The following is a 27,882-nucleotide window of genomic DNA, read 5'->3' on the forward strand; positions in this document are numbered from 1 at the left end:
TTATCCTTTCCAACCTACATATATTCCTTGCTATTATCTACTATTCATCAGGGACTGTGGGGATATAAAAATGAATAAAATTAGAAAGAATCTTTGTCTTTCTGGAGCTTACAATTTAGTAGGGAGAAGAGAAATAACCACATAAATAAATATAAAACTGCAAATGTGGTCTTCAAAGTGAGAAGAACAAGCGAGGACAGTCTGTAATGGGATGTGAACAGTTCAAGCCTCTTGAGAGAAATCACGCTAAAGTTCGGACACACACAAACTGCTGTTAACCGAGTGAAGTGGGATGAGAAGGCGCCAGAGGGAGCGGGTGCAGACGGTGTGCATGCCGCAGCAGAGGAAGCCGTCAAGGGGAAGTCCTGAAGGGCCAGCGCGGCAGAAGTGCTGAGAGCAAAGGGTGACAGAGAGCTGGCAAGTTCAGGCAGGAGCCAGACTATACAGGTCGTAATAAGGCTTGTCTTTTTCTGAGAACCAATGGACGCCAACAAAGGATTTTACCAAGAGGGTGATTTACTCGTGCAAGATCATTCTGGCAGAGTGGCTGTGGGCAGGAAACCAGGTGAGGTACAATGAACTTCCTTCCTCACAGTGGTAGAGATAGGGGCACTAGGGTAGGAGCTTGATGGATCATATTACCGTGATCCTGAGAAAGGCAAAGAGATTATTTTCAGTTTTGTTAGTGTCAACTGTTTTGTCTCAGGAGCAAATAACAAAAGAACAAACCCCAAGAGTCTGACAGGTAAAGGGATTTTGGCATAACTGGATCACAGTCTCACAGACACACCACTTATCTACATTAAAATCTGGAAGTCGCTGTAGCGTCATTAATGTGATCTTGGTTTTTGTCTCGTAAGTTTGTTATGATTTTATGGCTCACTAAAGTCTTACATTTTTAGATGAAACCTATGGTTCTTTTATGGTTTCCTACTCACTTCATGATTATAAAAATTCTATCCTCATTTTCTTACCTTTTAATCTTTCTATTAGTTTTCATTTGGGGGACTTCCCTGGTGATTCAGTGATTAAGAATCTGCCTTCTAATGCAGGGGATGCGAGTTTGACCCCCTGGTCTGGGAACTAAGATTCCACACGCTGCAAGGCAACTTAAGCCCGAGGGCCCCGACTTCTGGGCCTGCACGGCGCAACAGAAGATCCCGCATGCCGCAGGGAAGATCTCACACGCCACGACTAAGACACAACATAGGCAAATAAGTAAACTGTTTCTTAAAGTTTTCATTTTTGACATTAAATCTAATATATTCAGAGTTAAATTCTGATATAAGAAATGAGATAGGAATTCAATTAAAAAAATAAATATTGAGCTTATTGGCTAGGTGAGGCTTTAAAGGATATAATAATTGAAATATGACCCCAAAGTATTAATAGTGGGTCTTAATCCTAAAGCAAAAAACAAAAAGGTTTTTGTCAAGAAGACAGAACTTCTTTCTACATATGTGTAGGAACACATGATATTCCCAGAGAACTCCCTAAGTAGTAGACAAAGAACCCGAATGTACTATTGGAATATAACTTCTTTTGCCCTAATTTACCATCTGTAGAGTATTACCCAGTACAATGTGGACCAGTAATATTAAAATGAAGTATATTTTTGTTTAAATGTGGTAAATTTAAATATTTAAATTAAGTATGAAAAAAAAATTAAGTATGAGACATTTTAAGCTTTAAATTTTAATGAACTAATAGAACCATGTTCTTTCTAAATAAATAGTATCATTAAAAGTAATCTATAGACACTAAAGGAATATTTTATATCAACAGTAAGAAAATTTCCTTAAAATCAACTTAGTTGAAACTGTATTTTAAAAAATCATTCATTTAAAACATAAAATATTGCTTGAAAAAATGTGGAGAATACAGAACACTCCAAAGAAAAATACTCATTAGGATACATTCCAATCAAACTCTAATAGAAAACTGATGGCAGCACAACAAGATAATGTTCTACATTTAAAAAAATTGTTTTCCATAATTTTGCTAAAGATGATAATAGTAAATATGACTAGGGTCTTTATTTACTTTTATTTTAATGGGCATTAGAATTGTTTATTTAAATGCTAGGTTTCTATAATCTTGGAATACAACTGAAGATGAAAATATTAACTCTTATGATTTTTTTTAAAAAACATAAAAATATCTTAGAAAGAATGCCACAGAGAAAGAGCAAATCTATTCAATGCAAGCAGTAATAACTAGGTCAAATCACATATGACCAAAATGCAGCTTAGTATTTATTTTTCAAAGAAACTCTACTCACATTAATCATTTTAGGCTAAAACAGAGACACATACTTTAGAGCTATAAAATATACTTGGAAATTTGAAAGCTTCATAGTTAAATATAATAAAGAAAAATGACATAGCATTTTAGTACTGAATTCTTCTGGAGGTATCCATTTAGGACTAAGGAAACAGTTAAGATTTATAGGTCGTGTGAGAATCATCTCACTCAGTATTTCTTTTAAAATATTTAAATAGTTAACTGGAGAAAAAATTAATAAAGTAATCTATTTACCTGACCGCTACCCGAAGTTGCCATGTTGATCTCTGCCACTCCTTGACCTTCATTCTGCCGTTCAGCTTCATGTGAGCCAGGTTCATGCTTGCTCTGAGATGACCTCTGTTAATACGGAGTTAACATCAGTACATGCAAAAACGGTGCATGCTCTCTCAGCCCACAGCTTTCCTTCTTTCTTGCTCTAAAGCTCTGAAGGCCTCAACGACACAGGCTCACAAAAGCACGGAGCTGCACTCCATGGCCTCCAGCAGGCTGTCAGCTGCCTGTCTCGGTCACAGCAAAGTGAAGTGCGTCCCTCGAGCACTAGGGCCGCACAAGACAAAGGGTTTTCTGAGACCCACAGAAACACCATCCTCCACCAGCTGTGCTCACACCACTATCGGGGACACAACCCAACTGAGCAAGTAACTGTCTTTTCCGCAAGGTCACATGGTTCTGGTATTTAACAGAACTGCAAATATAGCAGTTACTACCTAAGCTTATAAATACTTTCTATGTAAGTATATTTATACACACACATATATTTTTATACACATCTGCTAATAAAAGTCATATGAAACCAACAGATAAGCTCTTAGATACTAATATGAATAGAACCAAAACCTTTTCTAATGTAACCACCATCTGTTAGGGAAAGTGAAAGGGCAAGATTATATCCAGTAAAAGCAGTAATTTCAAGACAGATTATATCTAGTACAAAGCAGTCACTTTGAAAAATATCACCACAGAATCAAAAAAGAAAATAATCTATCAAGTATCTTTTATAGAAACAATTACCAGTGTGCCTCCTCTAGGAAAATTATAGGCAAAATTAAAAATTACACATTAAAAAGTGTGACATAATAATGGAAAACTATGTTACAAAATGGCGTCCACTGGAATTTATTTAAACATAAAGCTTTCCTAGACCATTTAAAATGTGACTTAAAAATAATTTACATATACTATTTTCATCAATAAACAAGTGTAAGTTATACATAGGCAAAAGAGAGGTAGTCCCAATAATTCAGAAACAAAGAAAAAACAGTACCTTGGGAAAGTGACACCATAAAATTCAACAAAATCATCTAAAGCAGAGAATACAAAGTCAGTGAAGAGAAAAAATGAATCAACGAGCACTAAATCTACAAAGATTTGACACTGACATCACTGAAGATGTCAATATAAAAGTAATTATTGAGTATGTGCTATGTCAGTTACTTGCAATAGGGCTGGAGAACACAGCACTGACAAACCAGACATCGTTCAACGCACTCTTCCAGATTTAGTCTAGTCAGGGGTGCTATCAAACAATGAAAGAAACGACAGTAAAGTTAACACTTGGACAAGCACTGAAAAAAGAGCAGGAGGTGCCTGTAAGGATACATAACAGAGGGACATCAGACATTGTGGGAGTCCGGGGAAGCGCTCTCTTAGGAAGTGCTGTTTGGACTGAGATCTAAAATATAAACAGGAGTTCTAGGAAACGGGATACAGCAGAGGATGAAGGAAACAGAGACCACATGCAAAGATTTAGGGAAATAGAGACCATATGCAAAGGAGCTGTGACGGGAGGAACATGGTTTGCTCTAGGATATCAAAGAATTACAGTGTGAAGAGTAGAACAGAGAGATGGTTAAAAAAAGGAACTTAATGATTTTGTTGAATTTTAGTGTGATTCTCATATGGCACTCATGCCCCCACATGACCAATACTCTAAAGGAAAAAGGTGCATGTATTCTGATCATTTAAATTCAAATTTTGAATGGTCTAAGTAGATGGGAAACACAAGAGATCAACTTGCAGACTAAATATTAAAGTAAGTGGGAGATGACAGTCCTTTACACCCAGGGAAGCACTGATGCAGATAAGAGCCGTGGAGACAGAGGTCAATCTGAAGGACTGCACGACAGACTGGATAGTGAGCGGAAGAAGAGATCTGGGGTCACAAACTACTCTTCTGTTTCTTAGCTCACACAGCTGGATAATGGTGGTACCTACCATTCATGGAGACAGATAATACTAAAGGAGAATGAGGATTTGGAGGATGTGGGGGTCACAAGGAGGACTTAGGAGGAGACCATCATTAATTATGCTTTGGGTATGTTGGATTTAAAATGCCTTTAAGCAATTCACCCACTTTAAGTGTACAACTCAATGGCTTTGAATAAACTTACCAAGAATCACCATATTTCAGTTTTAGACCATTTTCATCATTCTAAAAAGATCCTTCATGCTCATTTATAGGTAATCCCCATTCCCACTCACAGCTCCAAGTAACTATGACTCTGCCCTGTAAACTCGTCTTTTCTGTACGTTTATTGTAAATGGAATATACGGACTTACATGTCTAGCTACTTTTACTCAGTATAATGTTTTTGAGGTTCACTTCAGTTATAGTGGGTGTCAACAATTTGTTCCTTTTAATTGCCAAGTAGTATTACATTGTAACAGTATACATTTTATTTATTGATTTACCAGTTGATACACTTTTGCATTTTTCTACTTTTGGGCTACTGTGAATAATACTTCCATGAATATTCAAATTAAACTCTCTGTGTGGACATATGTGCTCATTTCTCTTAGATAGCTAGAAGTGGAATTGCTGGGTCATATGGTAACTGTACCTTTAATACTTTAGATAACTGCCAAACTTTTCCAAGTGGCTGAACCATTTTACATTCCCATCAGCAACATATGACAGCTTCTATTTATCCACATCCTTGCCAATGCTTATTGTTTTCCTCATGATTACAGCCATCCTAGTGAGTATAGTGATATAGCATTGTGGTTTTAACTTGACTTCCTTAACATCCAATGACGTTGAGCCTATTTTCATGTGCTTATTAGCCATTCCTATGTATTTTTCTGGTGAAATGTGTATTCAAATCTTTAGCCCATTTGTAAGTTGGGTTGTCTCTTTATTAATGAGTTATAAGAGTACTCTGCTTGGGATTTTAAAAACTATTTCTCATTGGCTATTTTCTAGAGATTATTAAATCATGCCACAATTTTCCTTATAGCTCCCATCTTTTGGGGCCCCTCCCCCCCAAATGTATACATTTGTCAGTAAATAACCTATAGAATACAAAAGAAAGTGGTAGGACTGGTTGCCTCATGTACCCTCTTGGAACTTCTGAGATTTGAATCCAGTGCAATAGTTATATCATCTGAGTTATATTCTGCATCTAGATCTTAAACCAGAATTGTTAGCAGGTAGGGCAAAGATAGTGTTATAAGATGCTTCATGGTGGAGAAATTATTTGGCAGACATCTTTTCTTCTCAATACTGTATGTAAACTAACTTATGAGTATCTGATCCCCAGTTTTCTCCATTTTCTAGCTTCTCCTTCTGATAGTAATAAAGAAATAGCAAACAGCAAAGTTAAAAACCTTTCTTTCTTAAATAAGACATGATACCTTCTTTTAGTTTATATTCACTGAATAAATGTAACGAGTTAAGGCTATGAAAAATATGGCCATTTTTATAACAAAAAGAAACAAGAACAGACTAGGTTACGGTGGTAGACAGTTGGTCCCAAATCCAATGATATAAATGAAATCTTGAACAGATAAAAAAACACAAACAAGCCCCCAACCTGCAATAAACTTATAATTGTGCTGACAATGAGAACTATTATTAACAAATGACAATTTTTCTTAGGAATTTCTAGAGGCCAGAATGTTGGTAAAGTTTGGAAATGTACTGACAGTGGGTATATTATACCAGGCAAATGAAGACCAAAAGAAGCCCCGTGCAGTAATACTAACAGCAAGGAAGGCTATTTAACACACATGAAAGAGTCAATCAAGTAGAAAAAATAAATGTAAATATTGATTTAGAAAAAAAAAAAAACAACCCTGTTGATGCAGCCAAACAGTAAAAATCATAATACAAGAAAGATGGTGAATAAAAGCTAACTATAACTAAAGAAGCTAGAAAAACAACAGCAAACACTCAAAGCAGAAAAAATATATATAAAAAGAAAATATAAATGCAGTGCTGCTCAATAAAAAACAAAAGTTGCCTCTCTAAAAACAGTTTTAAAAATAGAGTATAGTAATTTTGATCAAGGGGAAAAAAAAAAACACCACAGATAAACTACCCTGGAAACCCAAAGGGGCCATAATAACCAGAATGCCACATACAGCAATGCCAATGACACTGAAAAAGGAGTAGAGAGATAGTTTTGTTTTATTTTGGAAGGAAAAAAACAGTACTGAAGAGTTAATATTGCAAAAAGGACACAGTCTGTATATTACAAATATTTGGTTCATACTGACTTAAAACATCCAAGTTAAACTACTTTTAGCAATATGACTATCACACTGAACTTGACTACTTAGCAAGTACATGTCTCTACATATTTCAGATTCAAATGTACTGAAGCCAAAGCTTCTAAGATATTTAAAAAGCAAGGCATGCATGACCAGAGTCTTAAAAGACACTGCTTTCAAAATTATGCTTTTTGACACTAGAATTAGCTGTCTTCTCTGCGTGTAAACGGGCCTGCACTAAGTTCTGCCTCCTAACAGAACTGTTCATTATCCGGTCAGACTCCCAGGGCTGGCCTAAGTGCTGTTTGCTAAGGTTTAGCTGCCAGTCATGTCCGGCTCCTTGGCAACCCCATGGACGGTAGGCCACCAGGTGTCTCTTTCTACTGGATTTCCTAGGGAAGGGTACTGGAGTGGGTTGCCATTTCCTTCTCCAGGGAATCTCCCGCCCCAGTGATAGAACCTGGCGTCTCCTGGGCTGGCAGGCGGATTCTTTACCATCGAGCTACCTGGGAAGCATGCTGGTGATGAAAGGACACGTCAGATTTGTTTCCCATACTAAAGTTTTCTCTCACTGTAAAAGCTGTACAGTTACTATTACAACATTACAAAACTGGCCAAACTAAAAAAACAAGGAGGTATTAACAATGGTTACCTGCCTTTTCATATTATTTCTGATAGACTGTTTGTGCATATTAAAAAATGGGATCAAAGTGTACATACTATTTTGTATCTCATAAACATTTAAAAATATCAACAAGCACTTCATCATGTTTTTAGTAATTATAGTTAGAATAAAGCACTAGGTTGATATTTCATTCTTTGCATTCTCTTCTTTTTTCCCTGCATGATCTGGAATGTGAGTCTCAATCTGGCTGCACATTAGAAACTGCATTGATGTATCCCCAAATACTGAGCCAATTTTTCCTAGCAACAATTCTGTATTGTTCAATGTGGACTTTTATTCAACACTTTTTGCTCTTATTGCAGAGAGACAAGTCATCCTGTAGTTGACTTAAGAAGAAATACTTTATTTTCTCTGAGCCTCCCACATGCTACTTTTCCTTATTCAGCAATAGTTCATTTAAGTTCCATGTAGGTTTTCTTTTTACTTACCCATAAACAAAGTGACAAGTGCCCAAATTCAGTGGCTATAAACAGATAGCTGAAGGGATAGTTTTTTATACCCCATCCTTCTGTGTAGTGATCAAAACCAAATTTCAGCTGAAGAGCTGACAAATACGGTTTTAACCCCCTTTTTAATCCTCATATCCAGAAGTACCTAGTGTAACCAATTCTGGAAACTTTCAGGGCTCCACAGTGTAAAATGAGCTGCTTTGTGACCTCCTACTGCTCACTCTGGGGTCAGCTCTCTACCATAATCTAGAAAAATGATTTGTTTATCTGCTCTGCAGTTCTCCAAATTTTATTAGTTGTCACCTTCCCTGGTATTTGTGCTTTTTCATTTTACCCTTTTACCGTCATTTTAATGAAGTTTGTAAAGTAAGCATAGATAAATGTATATGATCAATTTTTACTATGGATTACATAAGGAGATAGCTTATTGACAAACTGTTAGTAGCCAAATTATATGTAAACAGATAACTGAAGTAAGGTATCTATTTATGGCTCTATAAGCTTTAATTGCATAAAAGTTATGAAGAAATCATACTAGTATAGGTTTTTTAAATCTATACTTAATTTAATGAAAAAGCTTATCAAGTGTCTCAATTCTCTAGAGCATCTATTTCAATGACACCATGCTAATTATACATATTTTCTTTCCTTAGAACAACCATCTATCATTATATCTGCAAACAAAAGAGACAATTCACTAACCTCTGCTTCTGTTGCTTGGGACTGTAAAAGCTGTCGTATACGAAGTATGTCCTTTTCTATTTGTTGAATTCTGGTTATTCTTCGCTAAAATAAAATAAGTAACCAAATTAGATCTATTTTTATTTAAAAACATTAGTTTTTAATATTAATTTAACATTAACCATTCTATGGTTACCATTTAAAAGTAGGATTATATCAAATCATTCTTTTTTTCTATGCCAAGTCATTCTTATGTGAGAATTAGATACATATACATATTCATATACTGAGGACATCAGTGCATCAGTTCAACTTTTTAACATATCTAACTTTATAAAACAGATCCCTAAATTTAGGAAAACTGTACAAATGCAAGTTATGTATCTACTTGGACCATAAAGAAAGGTGAGCGCCAAAGAACTGATGCTTCTGAACTGTGGTGTTGGAGAAGACTCTTCAGAGTCCCGTGGACTGCAAGGAGATCCAACCAGTCCATCCTGAAGGAGATCAGTCCTGGATATTCACTGGAAGGACTAATGCTGAAACTGAAGCTCCAATACTTTGGCCACCTGATGCGAAGAGCCAACTCACTGGAAAAGACCCTGATGCTGGGAAAGATTGAAGGCAGAAGGAGAAGGGGACGACAGAGGATAAGATGGTTGGATGGCATCATGGATTTCAACGGACATGAGTTTGAGCAAACTCAGGGAGACAGTGAAGGACAGGAAGGCCTGGCGTGCTGCAGTTCACAGAGCAGCAAAGACCTGGACATGACTGAGCAACTGAACAACAAATGACACATAACAGTGTGAAATTGGTATATAAAAGCTGTTCTCAAAAACTTTCAAAAAGAAAATTACATCTGAATTTAAACTTTTATATTAATTCAAATGTCAGTACAGTATAATGGGTTTATATAAAGTATGGCATCCTGTAAAGAGAAAGAGCATCTGATTTTTTTTTAAGAAGCACCAATATGTAAACAATAAGAATAATCTTCCCTAAAGTTATTCCTATTACAGGTCAGCAGTACCTTTCAGAGTTAGCTTTCCCAAATACTTCAGCTAAACATTACTCCCAACACTAAAGATCACAATGATGGTAGGAGTTATTGCTTCCCCCATATACTGAGATCTTCAAGTGAACACAAAGCAGTAACTACAGATCAAACAATGTGGAATGAAAAATGTGGGAAATGTTTTCAAGTACATATGTTTTAAAAATAAGTACTGCCAATATTATATCATCATCTGCCAGAATTCCATAATTGACATTATAACATTGGTATAAAAAACTGTATTGTAAGAGTAATTGTTTCAATGAGGAAAAAGTGTCAGAAAATAGATGGAGTGATTTGCAAACTTTTTATGATTATGTACCCATCAATGAAAGATTTTTGAGCATGTATACTTCAATAGATAATTAAAGTATTATAACAAATAGCTTTAAGTATATACAGCTAAAAAACTTACATACAAAACTTACCCTTGGATCATACACAGTTTTGTTTAAATACAATGTCCTTATGATTTTATTGCCATAGTAGGAATCATTATTATTGCTGTTTTTTGGAAAAGCTCAAAACAGTTGTGCTAACCAAAAAAGAAAACTTCCTCCCTCAGTCCCTCTGTTGTAACACTACAACTATGCTAATTCTCTATCACGATTCTGAAAATAGTGAACTTATGGTAAATAATCGCACTCATCTCACATGCTAGTAAAGTAATGCTCAAAATTCTCCAAGCCAGGCTTCAGCAATATGTAAACTGTGAACTTCCAGACGTTCAAGCTGGTTTTAGAAAAGGCAGAGGAACCAGAGATCAAATTGCCAACATCTGCTGGAACATCGAAAAAGCAAGAGAGTTCCAGAAAAACATCTATTTCTGCTTTATTGACTATGCCAAAGCCTTTGACTGTGTGGATCACAAAAAACTGTGGAAAATTCTGAAAGAGATGGGAACACCAGACCACCTGATCCACTTCTTGAGAAACCTATATGCAGGTCAGGAAGCAACAGTTAGAACTGGACATGGAACAACAGATTGGTTCCAAATAGGAAAAGGAGTACATCAAGGCTGTATATTGTTACTCTGCTTATTTAACTTATATGAAGAGTACATCATGAGAAACGCTGGGCTGGATGAAGCACAAGCTGGAATCCAGATTGCGGGGAAAAATATCAATAACCTCAGATATGCAGATGACACCACTCTTATGGCAGAAAGTGAAGAACTAAAGAGCCTCTTGATGAAAGTGAAAGAGGAGAGTGAAAAAGTTGGCTTAAAGCTCAACATTCAGAAAACTAAGATCATGCCATCTGGTCCCATTACTTCATGGCAAATAGATGGGGAAACAGTGAAAACAGTGTCAGACTTTATTTTTCTGGGCTCCAAAATCACTGCAGTTGGTGATTGCAGCCATGAAATTAAAAGATGCTCACTCCTTGGAAGGAAAGTTATGACCAACCTAGATAGCATATTAAAAAGCAGAGACATTACTTTGTCAACAAAGGTCCATCTAGTCAAGGTTATGGTTTTTCCAGTGGTCGTGTATGGATGTGAGAGTTGAACTGTGAAGAAAGCTGAGCACTGAAGAATTGATGCTTTTGAACTGTGGTGTTGGAGAAGACTCTTGAGAGTCCCTTGGACTGCAAGGAGATCCAACCAGTCTGTCCTAAAGGACATCAGTCCTGAATATTTATTGAAGGACTGATGCTGAAGCTGAAACTCCAATATTTTGGCCGCCTCATGCGAAGAGTTGATTCATTGGAAAAGACCCTGATGCTGGGAGGAACTGGGGGCAGGAGGAGAAGGGGACGACAGAGGATGAGATGGCTGGATGGCATCACCGACTCAATGGACATGAATGTGGGTGAACTCCGGGAGTTGGTGATGGACAGGGAGGCCTGGTGTGCTGCGATTCATGGGGTCACAAAGAGTCTGACACGACTGAGCGACTGAACTGAACTGAAGGTAAATAATATTCTCTAATTAAGACATTTTACCATGTCCAATTTTCACCATGAAAACATGCTGAAGAAGAAATACTTTTAGTAGCTCTCTAAAGATTTTGCAGAGATGAGTGATTACTTCTACATCAGACACTAAATACATCCTGGCATTACAGAAACAACAAAACTATCTACACTTATTAGTTTCATAATATTTCATTGTTTCCTCTCTATATATAACCAGCTCCCCCTCACCAATAAAGTCCCAAGTCAAAAACTTTAATATTTAGAGGATGAAAACAGGAAAATATATCTAACATTCCTCTTCACAGAACTATATTTCTGTATTGCTATTAGGTCACTAGACCCTGTAATCAAGTCTACACCTTGATGATTGCTTCCACAATAACCTTTGTGCTTTCGTTACTCAACATAAAATGGAAGAAGCCAGTAGCATTTCTTTCCATTCTCTGTATGACAATCTTGAATATTTATGAAATTAAATAAAGTGCAACATGCTTAATTTTTCAGGCATATAGACATAGTGTGACTTTTGAAAAACTGATATAAAAATTATTTAGTAATATAGTTTGATATATATATTGAAATACCATGTAGAATGAAACCCCATACTCGCCAGAGACACTCAGAGGGCTCAGACAAACTTTATGTGCACCAGGACCCAGAGACCCCACAGAGACGGAGACAGAACTGTGTCTGGGTGTCTCCTGTGAACTACGGGTCAGCAGTGGACTGCTGCAGGGGCAGGGGCTCTGAGGGCAGCAGACCTGAGCACGGCATAAGCCGTCTTGGAGGAGGTCGCCGTTAACCCAACATAGAGCTGCCAGAACTCACACAGGACCGGGGAAACAGACTCTGGGAGGGCACAAAGAGAACCTCGTGTGCACACCAGGACCCAGGAGAAAGGAGCAGTGACCCCACTAGAGACTGACCCAGACTTGCCCGGGAGTGTCCAGGAGTCTCTGGCAGAAGCAGGGGTCGGCAGTGGCCTGCTGCAGGGTCAGGGGCACTGGGTGTAGCAGTGCATGCATGCGACCTTTTGAGGGAGGTCGCCATTATCTTCACTTCCTCCACCATAGTTTGGCCTCAGATATGTAACAGGGAGAGAACACAGCCCTGCCCTTCAACAGAGGACTGGATTAAAGATTCACAGAGCATGGCCCCCCGCCAAAAAGAACAAGACCCAGTTTCCCCCTCAGTCAGTCTCTCCCATCAGGAAGCTTCATAAGCCTCTTATCCTAATCCATCAGAGGGCAAACAGACTCAAAACCACAATCACAGAAAACTAACCAAACTGATCACAGGACCACAGCCTTGTCTAACTCAATGTAACTATGAGCATGCCTTGTAGGGCCAACCAAGACGGATGGGTCATGGTGGACAGTTCTGACAAAACATGGCCCACTGGAGAAGGGAATGGCAAACCACTTCACTATCCTTGCCTTGAGAACCCCAATAACAACATGAAAACGCAAAAAGATAGGACACTGAAAGATGCACTCCCTGGGTTGGTAGGTGCCCACTATGCTCCTGGAAATAACTCCACAAAGACTGACAAGATGGAGCCAAGCAAAAACAACATTCATTGTGGATGTGATGGTGATGGAAGCAAAGTCCAATGCTGATAGAGCAATACTGCATAGGAATGCTAGGTCCATGAATCAAGGCAAACTGGAAGTGGTCAAACAGGAGATGGCAAGAGTGAACGTCAACAATTTAGGAATCAGCGAACTAAAATGGATTGGAATGGGTGAATTTAATTCAGATGACCATTATATCTACTACTGTGTGAAAGAATCCCTTAGAAGAAATGTCATAGTCAACAAAAGCACCTGAAATGCTTGGGTGCAGTCTCAAAAACGACAGAATGATCTCTGTTCGTTTCCAAGGCAAACCATTCAGTATCATGGTAATCCAAGTCTATGCCCCGACCAGTAATGCTGAAGAAGCTGAAGTTGAACAGTTCTATGAAGACCTACAAGACCTTCTAGAACTAACACCCAAAAAAAGATGTTCTTTTCATTACATGGGACTGGAATGCAAAGTAGGAAGTCAAGAAACACCTGGAGTAACAGGCAAACTTGGCCTTGGAGTACAGAATGAAGCAGGACAAAGGCTAATAGAGTTTTGCCAAGAGAACGCACTGATCATAGCAAACTCTCTCTTCCAGTAACACAAGAGAAGACTCTACACATGGTTTTCACCAGATGGTCCACACTGAAATCAGACTGATTATATTCTTTGTATCCAAAGATGGAGAAGCTCTATACAGTCTGCTAAAACAAGACCGGGAGCTGACTGTGGCTCAGATCATGAACTCCTTATTGCCAAATTCAGACTTAAACTGAAGAAAGTAGGGAAGAACTACCAGACCAATCAGATATGACCTAAATCAAATCCCTTACGACTATGCAGTGGAAGTGAGAAACAGATTCAAGAGATTAGATCTGATAGACAGAGAGCCTGAGGAACTATGGACGGAGGTTTGTGACATTGTACAGGAGACAGGGAGCAAGACCATCCCCAAGAAAAAGAAATGCAAAAAGGCAAAATGGTTGTCTGAGGAGGGCTTACAAATAGCTGTGAAGAGAAGTGAAAGGCAAAGGAGAAAAGGAAAGATACACTCATTTGAATGCAGAGTTCCAATGAATAGCAAGGAGAGACAAGAAAGCCTTCCTCAGTGATCAATGCAAAGAAATAGAGGAAAACAACAGAAAGGGAAAGACTTGAGATTTCGTCAAGAAAATTAGAGATACCAAGGGAATATTTCATGCAAAGATGGGCACAATAAAGGACAGAAATGGTATGGACCTAACAGAAGCAGAATATTTTAAGAAGAGGTGGCAAGAATACACAGAAGAACTGTACAAAAAGATCTTCACAACCCAGATGATCAAAATGATATGATCACTCACCTAGAGCAGACATCCTGGAATGTGAAGTCAGGTGGGCCCTAGGAAGCATCATTATGAACAAAGCTAGTGGAGGTGATGGAATTCCAGTTGAGCTATTTCAAATCCTCAAAGACGATGCTATGCAAGTGTTGCACTCAATATGATAGCAAATTTGGAAAACTCAACAGTGGCTGCAGGACTGGAAAAGGTCAGTTTTCATTCCAATCCCAAAGAAAGGCAATGCTGAAGAATGCTCAAACTACCACACAATTGCACTCATCTCACATGCTAGCAAGGTAATGCTCAAAATTCTCCAAACCAGACTTCAACAGTATGTGAACCATGAACTTCCAGATGTTCAAACTGGATTTAGAAAAGGCAGAGGAACCAGAGATCAAATTGCCAACACCTGCTGACTCATCGAGAAAGCAAGAGAGTTCCAGAAAAAACATTTATTTCTGCTTTATTGACTATGCCAAAGCCTTTGACTGTGTGGATCACAACAAACTGGCAAATTCTGAAAGAGATGGGAATACCAGACCACCTGACCTGCCTCTTGAGAAATCTGTATACAGGTCAGGAGGCAACAGTTAAAACTGTACATGGAACAACAGACTGGTTCCAAATAGGAAAATGAGTACATCAAGGCTGTATAATGTCACTCTGCTTATTTAACTTCTATGCAGAGTACATCATGGGAAACGCTGTGCTGGAAGAAGCACAAACTGGAATCAAGATTGCTGGGAGAAATATCAATAACCTCAGATATGCAGATGACACCACCCTTATGGCACAAAGTGAAGAAGAACTAAAGAGCCTGTTAATAAAAGTGAACGAGGAGAGTGAGAAAGTTGGCTTTAAACTCAACATCAAAATTAAGATCATGGCATCTGGTCCCATCACTTCATGGCAAATAGATGGGGGAAACAATGGAAACAGTGACAGACTTTATTTTTTTGGGCTCCAAAATCACTGCAGATGGTGACTGCAGCCGTGAAAGGAAAGACGGTTGCTCCTTGGAAGAAAATTTATGACCCACCTAGACAGCACATTAAAAAGCAGAAACATCACTTTTCCAACAAAGGCCCGGCTAGTCAAAGCTATGGCTTTTCCAGTAGTCATGCATGGATATGAGAGTAGGACTTAAAGAAAGCTGAGTGCCGAAGCATAGATGCTTTTGAACTGTGGTGTTGGAGAAGACTCTTGAGAGTCCCTTGGACTGCAAGGAGATCCAACCAGTCCATCCTAAAGGAAATCAGTCCTGAATATTCATTGGAAGGACTGACACTGAAGATTCAACTCCAATACTTTGGCCACCTGATGTGAAGAACTGACTCATTTAAAGACCCTGATGCTGGAAAGACTGAAGGCGGGAAGAGAAGGGGACAACAGAGGATGAGATGGTTGGATGGCAACACTGACTTAATGGACATGAGCTTGAGTAAACTCCAGGAGCTGGTGATGGACAGGGAGGCCTGGTGTGCTGCAGTCCATGGGGTTGCAGAGTCCGACAAAACTGAGCGACTGAACAGAAGTGAACTGAATAGTTCAGAATGAATTCAGGACAGCTCTCAAGAAATTAGGAATAGAAGGTAAATTCCTTAACGTGATAAATGGTATCAAAAACCTTAAGTAAACAACATACTTAATCGTGAAATTTCAGAATTCTCTTTAAAGCCAAGGCAAGATGAAGAAGACCAATTATCATTGCTTTATTCAAAGATGTATTACATTTCTTATATAATACAAAGAGGGAAAAAAGGACTGGAAAAGACAAAACTGTCATTACTTGGAGACAATTTAACATCGAAATGGAAAATCCAAGGAAATCTTAAACTACTGAGACAATCTAACAAAAGAGTTCAGGAAGACTCCTGGACACATCAAATTTAGTAATGTAACTAGAGAAAATCCCATTCACAGTAGCAACAAAAACTAAGATATTTAGGAATAAATGAAAAAAAAAAGATGCATAAGAGTATCATGAAGAATATGAAAAAAAAAAAAGTTTCATGAAGAATATGGGCAACAGAGGATGAGACCTTTGGATAGCATCACAGACTCACTGGACATGAATTTGAGCAAACTGTGGGAGAAAGTGAAGGACAGGGAAGCCTGGTATGCTGTAGACCATGAGGTTGCAAAGAGTTGGACATGACTTAACAATTGAACAACAAGAGTTTTATGAAGAATGTTGTAAAACTTTTCTGAAGGGCATAAAATAAGACCCAAATGAATGGAGAGATACAAAACGAGTAACAATACCTAATATTTACTTGGAATTTGCTAAACTCCAAGGGTTTTATGCATATTAACTCATTTAATCCTTATATTTTTTACAGGGAATCATTTTCTACATTTTACCAATGAGAAAACTGAGGCAGAGTTTAAACAAGATCACCGTGCTGATAAGTGCCAGGGAATTAGAATCCAGAGACCAACCTTTCAACCAAGATCCAATCTTCATACTGTAAAGATATAAATTCTCCTGAAATTAATTTATAAATTCAATGTATATCTAATCAAAAGTCAATAAGGTTTTTCCTTGAATAAAATAAGCTGATACTAAATTTCAAATAAAAGAGTAATGAAACAGAATATAAACACATTTTTACAAATGTAAATAAGTAGGACTCATACTACAAGACTTAAGATTAATAAAATTATAGCAAATAAAACAAGTGTGGTATCCAGAGAAGCTAAAACAGACTAATGGAGCAGAGTTCACAAATATTCAGCAAATACAACTTCTCATGTGCCACAAACAGCATCACTAATCCATGGGGAAACAGAGATGCGTCCAATAAATGTTAGTGGGAAATTCAGCTAACAACATAAATATATGTCTATCTGTGTGTATTTGTATGTGTGTGTATGTCACTGATTATATAATTATTGAGTAGAAACTGTACTGCATATAACATATACTAAATATATACACACATTTAAAAATCATATGCATGAGTGTTTATATATATATATATATATAATTAGATTCCTACCTCTAAAACTAAAAGATGATGCTATGAAAGTGCTGCACTCAATATGTCAGCAAATCTGGAAAACTCAGCAGTGGCCACCGGACTGGAAAAGGTCAGTTTTCATTCCAATCCCAAAGAAAGGCAACGCCAAAGAATGCTCAAACTACCGCACAATTGCACTCATCTCACACGCTGGTAAAGTAATGCTCAAAATTCTCCAAGCCAGGCTTCAACAATAAGTAAACTGTGAACTTCCAGATGTTCAAGCTGGTTTTAGAAAAGGCAGAGGAACCAGAGATCAAATTGCCAACATCTGCTGGATCATTGAAAAAGCAAGAGAGTTCCAGAAAAACATTTATTTTTGCTTTATTGACTATGCCAAAGCCTCTGACTGTGTAGATCACCACAAACTGTGGAAATTCTGAGATGGGAATACCAGACCACCTGACCTGCCTCTTGAGAAACCTATATGCAGGTCAGTAAACAACAGTTAGAACTGAACATGGAACAACAGACTGGTTCCAAATAGGAAAAGGAGTACATCAAGGCTGTATATTGTCACCCTGCTTATTTAACTAATGTGCAGAGTACATCATGAGAAACGCTGGGCTGGATGAAGCACAAGCTGGAATCAAGACTGCCGGGAGAAATATCAATAACCTCAGATATGCAGATGACACCACCCTTATGGCAGAAAGTGAAGAACTAAAGAGCCTCTTGATGAAAGTGAAAGAGGGGAGTGAAAAAGTTGGCTTAAAGCTCAACATTCAGAAAACTAAGATCATGGCATCTGGTCCCATCACTTCATGGAAAATAGCTGGGGAAACAGTGGCTGAGTTTATTTTTTGGGGCTCCAAAATCACTGCAGATGGTGATTGCAGCCATGAAATTAAAAGACACTTACTCCTTAGAAGGAAAGTTATGACCAACCTAGACAGCATATTAAAACGTAGAGATACTAGTTTGCCAACAAACATCCGTCTAGTCAAGGCTATGGTTTTTCCAATGGTCATGTATGGATTGTTGGATTATAAAGAAAGTTGAGTGCTGAAGAATTGATGCTTTTGAACTGTGGTGTTGGAGAAGACTCTTGAGAGTCCCTTGGACTGCAAGGAGATCCAACCAGTCCATCCTGAAGGAGATCAGTCCTGTGTATTCATTGGAAGGACTGATGTTGAAGCTGAAACTCCAATACTTTGGCCACCTGATGTGAAGAAATGAGTCATTTGAAATGACCCTGATGCTGGGAAAGATTGAGGGTGGGAGGAGAAGGGGATGACAGAGGATGAGATGGCTGGATGGCATCACTGACTCAATGGACATGGGTTTGGGTGGACTCCGGGAGTTGGTGATGGACAGGGAGGCCTGGCATGCTGCGGTTCATGGGGTCGCAAAGAGTCGGACATCACTGAGCAACTGAACTGACTTACTGACCTCTAAAACATATATAATAGCAAATTTGAGATGGATTAAAGATCTAATTGAAAAGTAAAACATTAGACTTACTAGAAAAAAAATGAGGTTGTATTTAAAGATAGGAAAAGATGTAAAAATAGGTCGAAGAAAGCACAAATACAACAATATAACTAATTTAGCATTACAATAAAAACTAATTTTTTGTTATCATTAAGCTAAAGTAGGTAACAGATTTGGCAGGGAACAGTTATGAAATACATCATGTATAACAGATGGGTATTAAGAGTATATTAAAATATCTCTCAAATATAAATGAATAAGACATCTAACAATATGAAAAAAACAGCAAAAAGAAAATATTAAAAGTCTAACACATATATGAAAAGATATTCAACTTCAGTAGTACTCATGAAAGTATAAACTAAATGACAAGATAATGTTTCATATGCTCATTGATTGTTAATTATAAAGTTTGACTCACAATTTCTGAAGGAAAAAAAGAAAACAACAGTCAAAGGAAACAGAATTCTCACATACTACCGGGAGGAATGTAAACTGATAAAATCATTTTGAGGGCAATCTGGCAAACACTATTCAGAACACTGCTACCTTAGGACCAACAGTTATGCTTTCAGGTATGTGTACTAGAGCAGAGGTCAGCAAGTTAAGGCTTGCCAGTCATCTGTTTATGAATTACGTTTTACTGAAACACAGTCAGCTCATTTGCTCATATACTGGTGTCTATGGTTGCTTTCTTGCTACAAAGGCAGAGTTGAGTAGTTGCAACAGACCACATGGCTCACAAAGTCTAAACTACTTACCATACAGCCCTCTAAGAAAAAGACTCTTGACCTAGAAAAACTTTTGTGCACGTTTATAGGATATGGATAAGTATGTTTATCAGAGTTGTTTTAACAGGGAGAAATTATAAACAACCTAAATATATGTCAAGCAGAAAACAGGTAAAGCTACACACAACTATGTCATCCATGTATTTATAAAACATTACAGGAGCACAGAAGTATAAGTAACTTTTGCCCTACCAATCCCCAATTCCCAGAAAAAGCTCTTATGAACAAGCTGATGTACTTTTATCCAACCTTTTCTTACATGCATAGAGGAGAGTAGGGAGCACCATACTATGAGCCCAAATTTGTGTTGAACAAATAAAGAAACAAATAAATAAATAACCAAACTGTTAATGGAGACAGGCAGAGGCTAATTCAAATAGGCATGGGCAAGAGTGGATTTTGTTTCAATTTCCCCAAAACTGTTCAACAGTCATTTGCATGTGTTTTATTGGTCATCTGCATTTTCTTTTCAATAAACTGAATGATTACCTCCTCTGCCCATATAAAAAGAGTTGTCTTTTTCTTCTTAGTTTGTAGAATTCTTACATACAGGGATATTAAACCTTTCCCCCTTGATGTGTCACAAATAGTTTCCTGTATTTTTTTTCCCTGCAGGATGAATGCTTTAAAATTTTACAAAATAAATCCTGTCCCCTCCTATTGCTTTTGAGTTTCCATTCTTAATTAAGATCTCTCTTGTCCTATATTTTCTTCTATTAATTTTATTTTTTACATTTAGATATTTAACTCACCTGTAACTGTTCATGTACAAGATGTGAGGTAGGGATCTAATTTAATTTCTCTACTACTAGATAGGGCTTCCCTGGTGGCTCAGTGGTAAAGAATCTGCCTGTCAATGCAGGAGATGTGGGTTCAATCCCTGGGTCAGGAAGATCCCCTGGAGAAGGAAATGGTGACCCATTCCAGTATTCTTGCCTGAGAAATCCCATGGACAGAGAAGCCTGACGGCCTACAGTTCACAGGGTCACGAAAGAATCGGACATGACTTAGTGACTAAAAAACAATCACCACCAGAAAGGTTCCCAGTTATCATCTATGTTCTCACTGAGTTATTTACCATTTCCCCCAGCCCCAAACTTGCAACTTCTGTCATTAAAAGAGTCCAGATTTTCTTATATCTTTTTCTAGTCTCTATTCTGTTCTATTTGCCTACGTCTATTCCTGTGCTATTAATATCATACTGTGATTACTGCCAACACCTTTACAGTAAATTTTACCAAATGGTAAGGTAAATCCTCACTCATTATAATTTTCTTAAATACTTTTGGAAATTCTTACTTTACAAACTTAAAAATCATTTCTCCGGGCTCTAAAAAAATTAAGATTATGACTGGAATCATATTATATTTCTATATCAACTTTTTAAAGAAAGACACATTATTAGGATATTAAAATCTTCTCACCCAGGGATCTTATATTTTTAGCAACAGAGACATCAGTGGTTTAAAGGAAGGGGGATCTTACACACCTGAAACAAAGTCCTGGAGTGATACCCTACCACTTGTGACGATGGCAGGCAGGACTCGCAGCAGGCTTCCCTCTTGGGTGGAAGCGGAGTGTGCCAGTTACAGAGTGATGTCAGGCTGGCTCATCAGTTAGCAGGGAAAGCAGCAGAGGGGGAATGCCCTTCACTGCCCCAGTGATCAGCAGACAACAGCTGGGGCCAGGGGCAAGTGTGTGGGAAGGTCGGGCTTGTATGCAGGGTGCAGGGGAAGCAGGCATTCACAGGACGTACAGACAGCAAGAGTGGTCTGACTACTCACTTCCCTCCTCCATACCCTGCAGGACCCTGACAATCTAGTTGGCCCCTCTTCTGCGATATCCCTGGCGTCGCTGCAGCCAGATAACACAAATACAATGCAGACAGCCACACAGGCTTTTCTACTTTTAGGGCCCCATAGTGTGTCCTTTAGCAATTTTATATTTTTCTTCATGTGGTCTGTTTTTGGTATTTTAAAGTTTCCTGTCATTATGAAGAGATCCTTCTACCCAATTTCCATTTCCAAATGGTAGCCATTGCTAATAGAGAAACCCTAATGTATCTTAACTCCAGCCACCCTACTGAGTTCTCTCATTAGCTGAAATACTTTTTGGCTCTTCACCATGGTTTTTCTAGGTAGACAACAATGTAATTTACAAATGACAATTATTTGCTCTCTTCCCTTCTAGTTGGAAAATAGTGCAGTAGTTAAACAATTTGTTTTCTTTCTACCTGAATTAGTGGAACCTCCAAACAAAGTTAAGTAATAGTGATGAGAGCAAGCGGCAAACCATGTTAATGACTGCAATGGTAATAATCTAATTATTTCTCTATTTTCTCAATCTAATATAATGTTGGCTTCTGTTTCTGGTACATAATTGTTTTTAAAAAAACTTTTACTCTATTTTTATTTTACTTGGAATTTTTATCCATCTTTTTTCCTTGCAAAGGAGGTAGCACACTTTTTTCTCATGGCCTCAGGCCTTCTTGGAATTCACTCTCATGTTCATTAGCTGACCATTCTAGTCTTGCATGTTGAGTCACTCAAGCAGAGTTACAAGGGAAAGAATTACTATGGACAATTATTTTCATTATTCCCATTATCTAATTATTAATGTTCATAACAGCTGCATACTACTAATAATTCAATAACTACCCAAATGATGGACACTGAAATCGTCTCTCTCTGTGTCTTACAGTGTTGTGACGAATAGCATAAAATCTATACTTATATTCTTCCTGCTTTAACTCGACATTCCTGGAGGACATATTCTGAAAGTCTTACAGAATTGCTATGTCAGAGGGTACAAACATTTTAACTTTGACAGGTAGTGCTACAGAGTCCTTCAGGATTGTACCAGTTTATTCTTACAACAGGCAGACGACAACACTTCGTATTACAATCTCTCAAAATCTCACCAGTATTACATGACACTAAACTTTAAAGCTTTTGCCAGTCTGATAGGCAGAAAATTAACTAACCAAACAAGAAACCACCACCACTAACAAAAAACAACATTATTGTATGTTACTTTTCCTTGATGACTAGTGATGTTTAAGTATATTTTCACAATGATTGATTAACCAGTTGTACTTTTATGATGGGACTACTCATACCTTCTGATTATTTTCCTCTTTGGTTGTCTTGTTTTCAATTGATTTGTAGGTGCTCCCTGTATATTAGGGATATTAACTCCTCATATGTACTACAAATACTTCCCTTTTTGCTTTCTGTACAATATTTCTTTAGCCCTAACCTTAATATATTTCCAGAATAAATGAATGTTTGCTGTATTTATAAAATATGGACTAAAAATTCCTTAGAATATTAACTAGCAAAAGAACACTGTATTCCAAAACAAAATTAAAATGAATACATCTGCACATATCTGGACAAAATGGCCAAGAAAGAACTCAAGTTAATCTATTCTACAGTAAGCTGTCTGGAATATACTTATTTATATTTATATATTAATACAGAAATTTTCATATCAACATCTCATTTCTTAAGAACCTCTAAAAACAAACACATTAACAGATATAGAAAAACATGTATACAGTATTCCATATATTCACATTCTAAAAACGTAAATTCATATAAACCAGAGTAAAATTTCTCATAGTTTTTCTATCAACAAACAAAGAAAATCTGCCTGGTAGTTTAAAATAATTTCATTAAACACCAACTGTTACGAACACTAAATCTGTATTAATTGTATCATATAATTTAAAGTATCTTTGGAAATTCATTGTATATTCTTGATTCCATAACACTTATATGGTGATAAATACCTTCTCCCAACACGTAACTTATCTTTTCACCTTTTTTTCCCCCTTTTGGCCGTGCCATTTGGCTTGTGGGATCTCAGTTCTCTGACCACAGACTGAACTCAGGGCCTGGCAGTAACAGCACTGAGTCCAAACCAATGGACAGACAGGGAATTCCCAAACATGCTTTTTCCCCTTTTCATTTTCTTTAAGGTACCTAATAAAGATAAATTCTTAATTTTAAAATAGTAGAATTTTACCAGTCTTTATAGTTAGTCTAATGTCTTAAGAAATCCTTTCTTATGCCAATATTCTTTCTTTACATAGTTGAGGGTAGAAACATGGGAATGTTCTCCATCCAATTTGTTTCTCTTCCCAAGGTTCTTTTTATATGTTTCTCTCCTTGAGTGAGACTTTCCTTTTTTCATTACACAAACACAGAAGTAAAAATCTCAAAGGATAACTGAAGTTAGCTAGCAACTAATAAGATGACCAGAATTGAATTCTTCTTCCCTCTTATAATTCCAAGGCATAGCAGAACAGTATCAGAGAATTGAAATATGAAGGCAGAATTATGTGAATACTGGTTATGCTTCCCAGCAGCCATAGTAAACTATTCTTGTTTTGAACTAGTGCCAAAGTAAGGACAGACTTTAAAATATCTTTAAGAATAAAACTTAACCAAAGTTAACAGAGCTGTAATTCATTAGATTCTTCATAGAAATCTAGCTACTACTGTTTCATAGTTTAATAATAAATATGTTACCTGTGCTCGTTTTTCCATATCCTGGCAAGTACCTAGTTGTTCTTCCATTGCGACTCTGATTTGCCTTGCCTCATATTCCAACTGCCTTCTGGTCATATCTGTTTGTAAGGAAAACTAAAACCACGAATAAGATGGAAATGTTAATATCTTGTATTTATCAGTAAAAATAAAAAAGCATATAAGTATCCATAAAGAAAATGAATAAACAAATACGTAAGTTATCATAAGAAAATTATTTTTTACTCTAAGAAGTCCTAAAACTTGATGATCAGTGCTAGGCTCAGCCTGGCTTTCTGATGTGAAGCGAAGAGTTGAAACACTTTTATTGCCCCACAGTCACAAATAGTTTTAATTAAATTGTACTAGCTCTTTAAAATATATATATTTATCTAGTTAGGGTAAGCCTATTTTCAGTTACCTTACAATTCTTCTGCCCTGAAGAAGCACTACTTTGAATTGTTAAAAATTAGAATATTAATGTGGACAAAACAGAAAAATCAAGAATCAGGTCCATCATCCTTAAGTTTATACCTCACTTCAGGATTCTTATGTACATGTAGACTAAATGGAGAGAACTTTCCCACATGTAAAATAAAGAAGATAGAATAAAGAAAAGCTTTTATATAATAATAAATTGCAAGATAACACAAACTTTTTGGTAAAAATATAAATATGAACCAAAGCTGAAACAAACCAAAAAAAGTACTTCTTCATGGAGTGGGTGTTAGTACATTCAAAACTTTATTAGCCCTCTAACTACAATTCCAGATGCTGTGGTAACTGCTAGGTATAAAAAATGAAGAAAAGGAGAAGGCAAAGAAACTTACAAAGACATGCTCCAAGGCTAAAAGAACAGCTGGACAAAATAATCGGTGACAGTTATAACAGACCATGAAGGGAATAAGGAAGTGCTGTAGATTTTTCATGCTCTGTAAGTCCAATAAAAAGCTGCATGTGGACAATTCCCTGGAGGTCCAGGGGTTAGGACTCCACGCACTCACTGTCAAGGGTGAAGGTCTGATCCCTGATCAGAAACTAAGATCCTACATACACATACACACACACACACACACACACACACACACAGACAAAAGCTGCATGTGTATGTGTCTGACTCAGAATAGCATTCTGTAGGCCTAAGAATCCCAAACTGTGTTGTCAGGTAAGTTAGAGGAGCTTTCACCCTTTTCCCTTGCAATATACAGACGACATATGCAGAATGCGTTCCTATAGGCATATCCACATTATGTGTTGCAACACAGCTGAAATAGTCTGCATGCTGTGAGTCATGTTTTAACTACACTTATTTGTCCTCCACTTCCAAAAATCCTTTGCACAAAAGGCTGAAGATGACATATTATATTACAATAACGTGGTTTATATCTGATGTTTTAAGCAATGCCTAGTAACCTGATAAGTATTTCCATATGAAAGCATTCTTAACCTGCCTTCCCAATATAAAATAAAAATTTTGTGAATTTAAAAATATTTATAAAATATAAGCAATTTACATTTGCTAATGTTGCCTAATGGTCTATAATGTCTTACATATCCTCTTAAATAAATGTGACTGACTATATGGTAAATTAATACGGGAATGAGCTGACAACTGATCTTTGTTTCAGGTATTAACCAATTGCTCGTGAACTGTTTCATACACAACTGCATGCAGACAGCCAGACTCTAAATACTGTACATTTTAATTACCAAAGTGAATGTTAAGCAAAACAGTGCTTTAATATTAAGAGCAACGATCCCTCCAAACCCTCCTGAGTTCCTAATCCTCATGCGTCAACACTCTCTATGAACTGTTCTTTCATTTGTGGTGTCTCCTTAGCTCCCAAAAGGATGTTAACGACATTGTCAGGAAGGGAGATTCTTTCCCTCTCACAAACCTGGATAAGTTTGTGCTCAGGAGGCTGAGCACTGAAGTTTCTAGTTCTAGCTCCCGCCAGACAATGCCCACCCACGCAGGAATGTGATTAACTGTGTGTTCTGGAAAAGGTTTTTCCTTCGTTGTTACTTTTTCTTTTATAATGTCCTCTCAAAACTTTATTAGAAAATGAAAAATCTAAGCTAAGAGTGGAAGATTCATTTTAATTGGCCTATTTCTAAAAAATTGTTTTAAAATTTATGGGTAACAGTTAAAATACAGTCTTATTTAAAATTATTAATGTATTTCAGAAATGTTCTTATACGTGTCACCCCATGAATAGAACAGCTGACTTGGAGAGCTTGGGTGGGGAGGGAGAGGCTGACAGAATTAAGTTATTTTTTACATAGTTATATTAGCAAAACAAACAACTTTTAGTGCTTGCAAAAAGCCCTAACATCTGTGCCAACAGCTACTGTCATTTACAATGACTAGAACAGGACTCAGGTTATCTCAAAGATACTTTCACTGCAAACCCATGTGGCACAAGTCCTGTGATATAGGTCAAAAAACAGACAGATGGTAATAAACATCTCCACAGAGTATCTTTGGTAATTCAACACGTCTAATAATAAAACACCTAGCTGAATTCTGAATCTTTTAGTTTTATCATCTTTATATATAAAATTCATTGACTATATATTTATGTTGAAGTTGGATAAAACATATTACACTTTACAGATAACTATATAGCTATAAACTTAGATACACTTTCAGATATAAAAATAAGTTATTTTGTCAAGTCACTTACATTTTCAGTTAAAGGAAGGCTATCTATTCTTTTAGTGAGATTCTGAAGTTGAGCATAATACCAGTCTTTTTCCTTTTCTTCTTTGTCAAGGTCAGCAAGAAGCAATGATCTGTTTTTCAAAAAAAGTTAAGTTTACACAATGCTAATATGGAGCACATAACAGCAACTCTCATAAGCTATAACTGTAATGTTTTCTATTTAAAGTAATATAATGAATAAGTGAGAATTTTACTAATTTTAGATTTCTGAAGGTGGGACTTAGATTACAGTCATTAAAATTTGAATATTAAAAGTTTTAAACTTTTTCAGCTAAATAAGATGGCAACCATTCTTACTAGAACATTTACATTTCAACCAAATGTTTTCTTCACATTTAGAGTCTAAGAATTTGATGTTGGTATACAGTAAAAAGTACAGATTTAATAAAACTCAGATGTAAGAATAAAAAGTATAATAAAGGAGCAAAGAAAAGCAGTAATTACACAAAAAATAAATTTAGAGTATAGGGAACTATTGCACGTAGCTTTCAGCTTCTTATTAGTCAAAATATATTATCACTGTGTAATAACAGGAGGTTGTTCTGAGGGAGAGAAACATTTTCTTAGGCTTGGAATCTGAAGATGAACTTGTTACATAATTTCTGACAACCCAATTGATGATGTCCTCAATAACAACCTATATCAATATTCTATATCAATACTCCGTATCTGATCAATATAAACATAAGTGCAAAATAAAGGGTTAAGAGGAAAAAATCAGTAGGTACAAGAAGTATATGATCTATGTCCTTTTTTGTGACTCCTTCCCTAAGCGACCACTATTATTCTTATATATTTCCAGAGACATTCTATAAAAATGAAAGAATATATGTGTGCATATGTACATGTACATTTTAAAACATAAATAATAGCATATTATTATCTGTGTTGTCTTATAA

The 27,882-nt window shown here is 36.9% G+C and overlaps 1 protein-coding gene across 12 annotated transcripts in view; it reads right to left on the bottom strand.

The window, feature by feature from the left end:
• Positions 1-27,882, bottom strand: part of APC (APC regulator of WNT signaling pathway) — a 129,267-nt gene that overhangs the window by 33,312 nt on the left and 68,073 nt on the right. For all 12 annotated transcript variants that reach the window (XM_043470614.1, XM_043470610.1, XM_043470613.1 and 9 more), the window contains 4 exons: positions 26,946-27,054; positions 24,262-24,375; positions 8,635-8,718; positions 2,539-2,643 (listed from right to left, as the gene is read on the bottom strand). In XM_043470614.1, the coding sequence (XP_043326549.1) occupies positions 2,539-2,643; positions 8,635-8,718; positions 24,262-24,375; positions 26,946-27,054 (412 nt within the window). The remainder of the gene's footprint in view (positions 1-2,538; positions 2,644-8,634; positions 8,719-24,261; positions 24,376-26,945; positions 27,055-27,882) is intronic.

Source organism: Cervus canadensis, chromosome 6, assembly GCF_019320065.1.
Source record: "Cervus canadensis isolate Bull #8, Minnesota chromosome 6, ASM1932006v1, whole genome shotgun sequence".
NCBI lineage: Eukaryota > Metazoa > Chordata > Mammalia > Artiodactyla > Cervidae > Cervus > Cervus canadensis.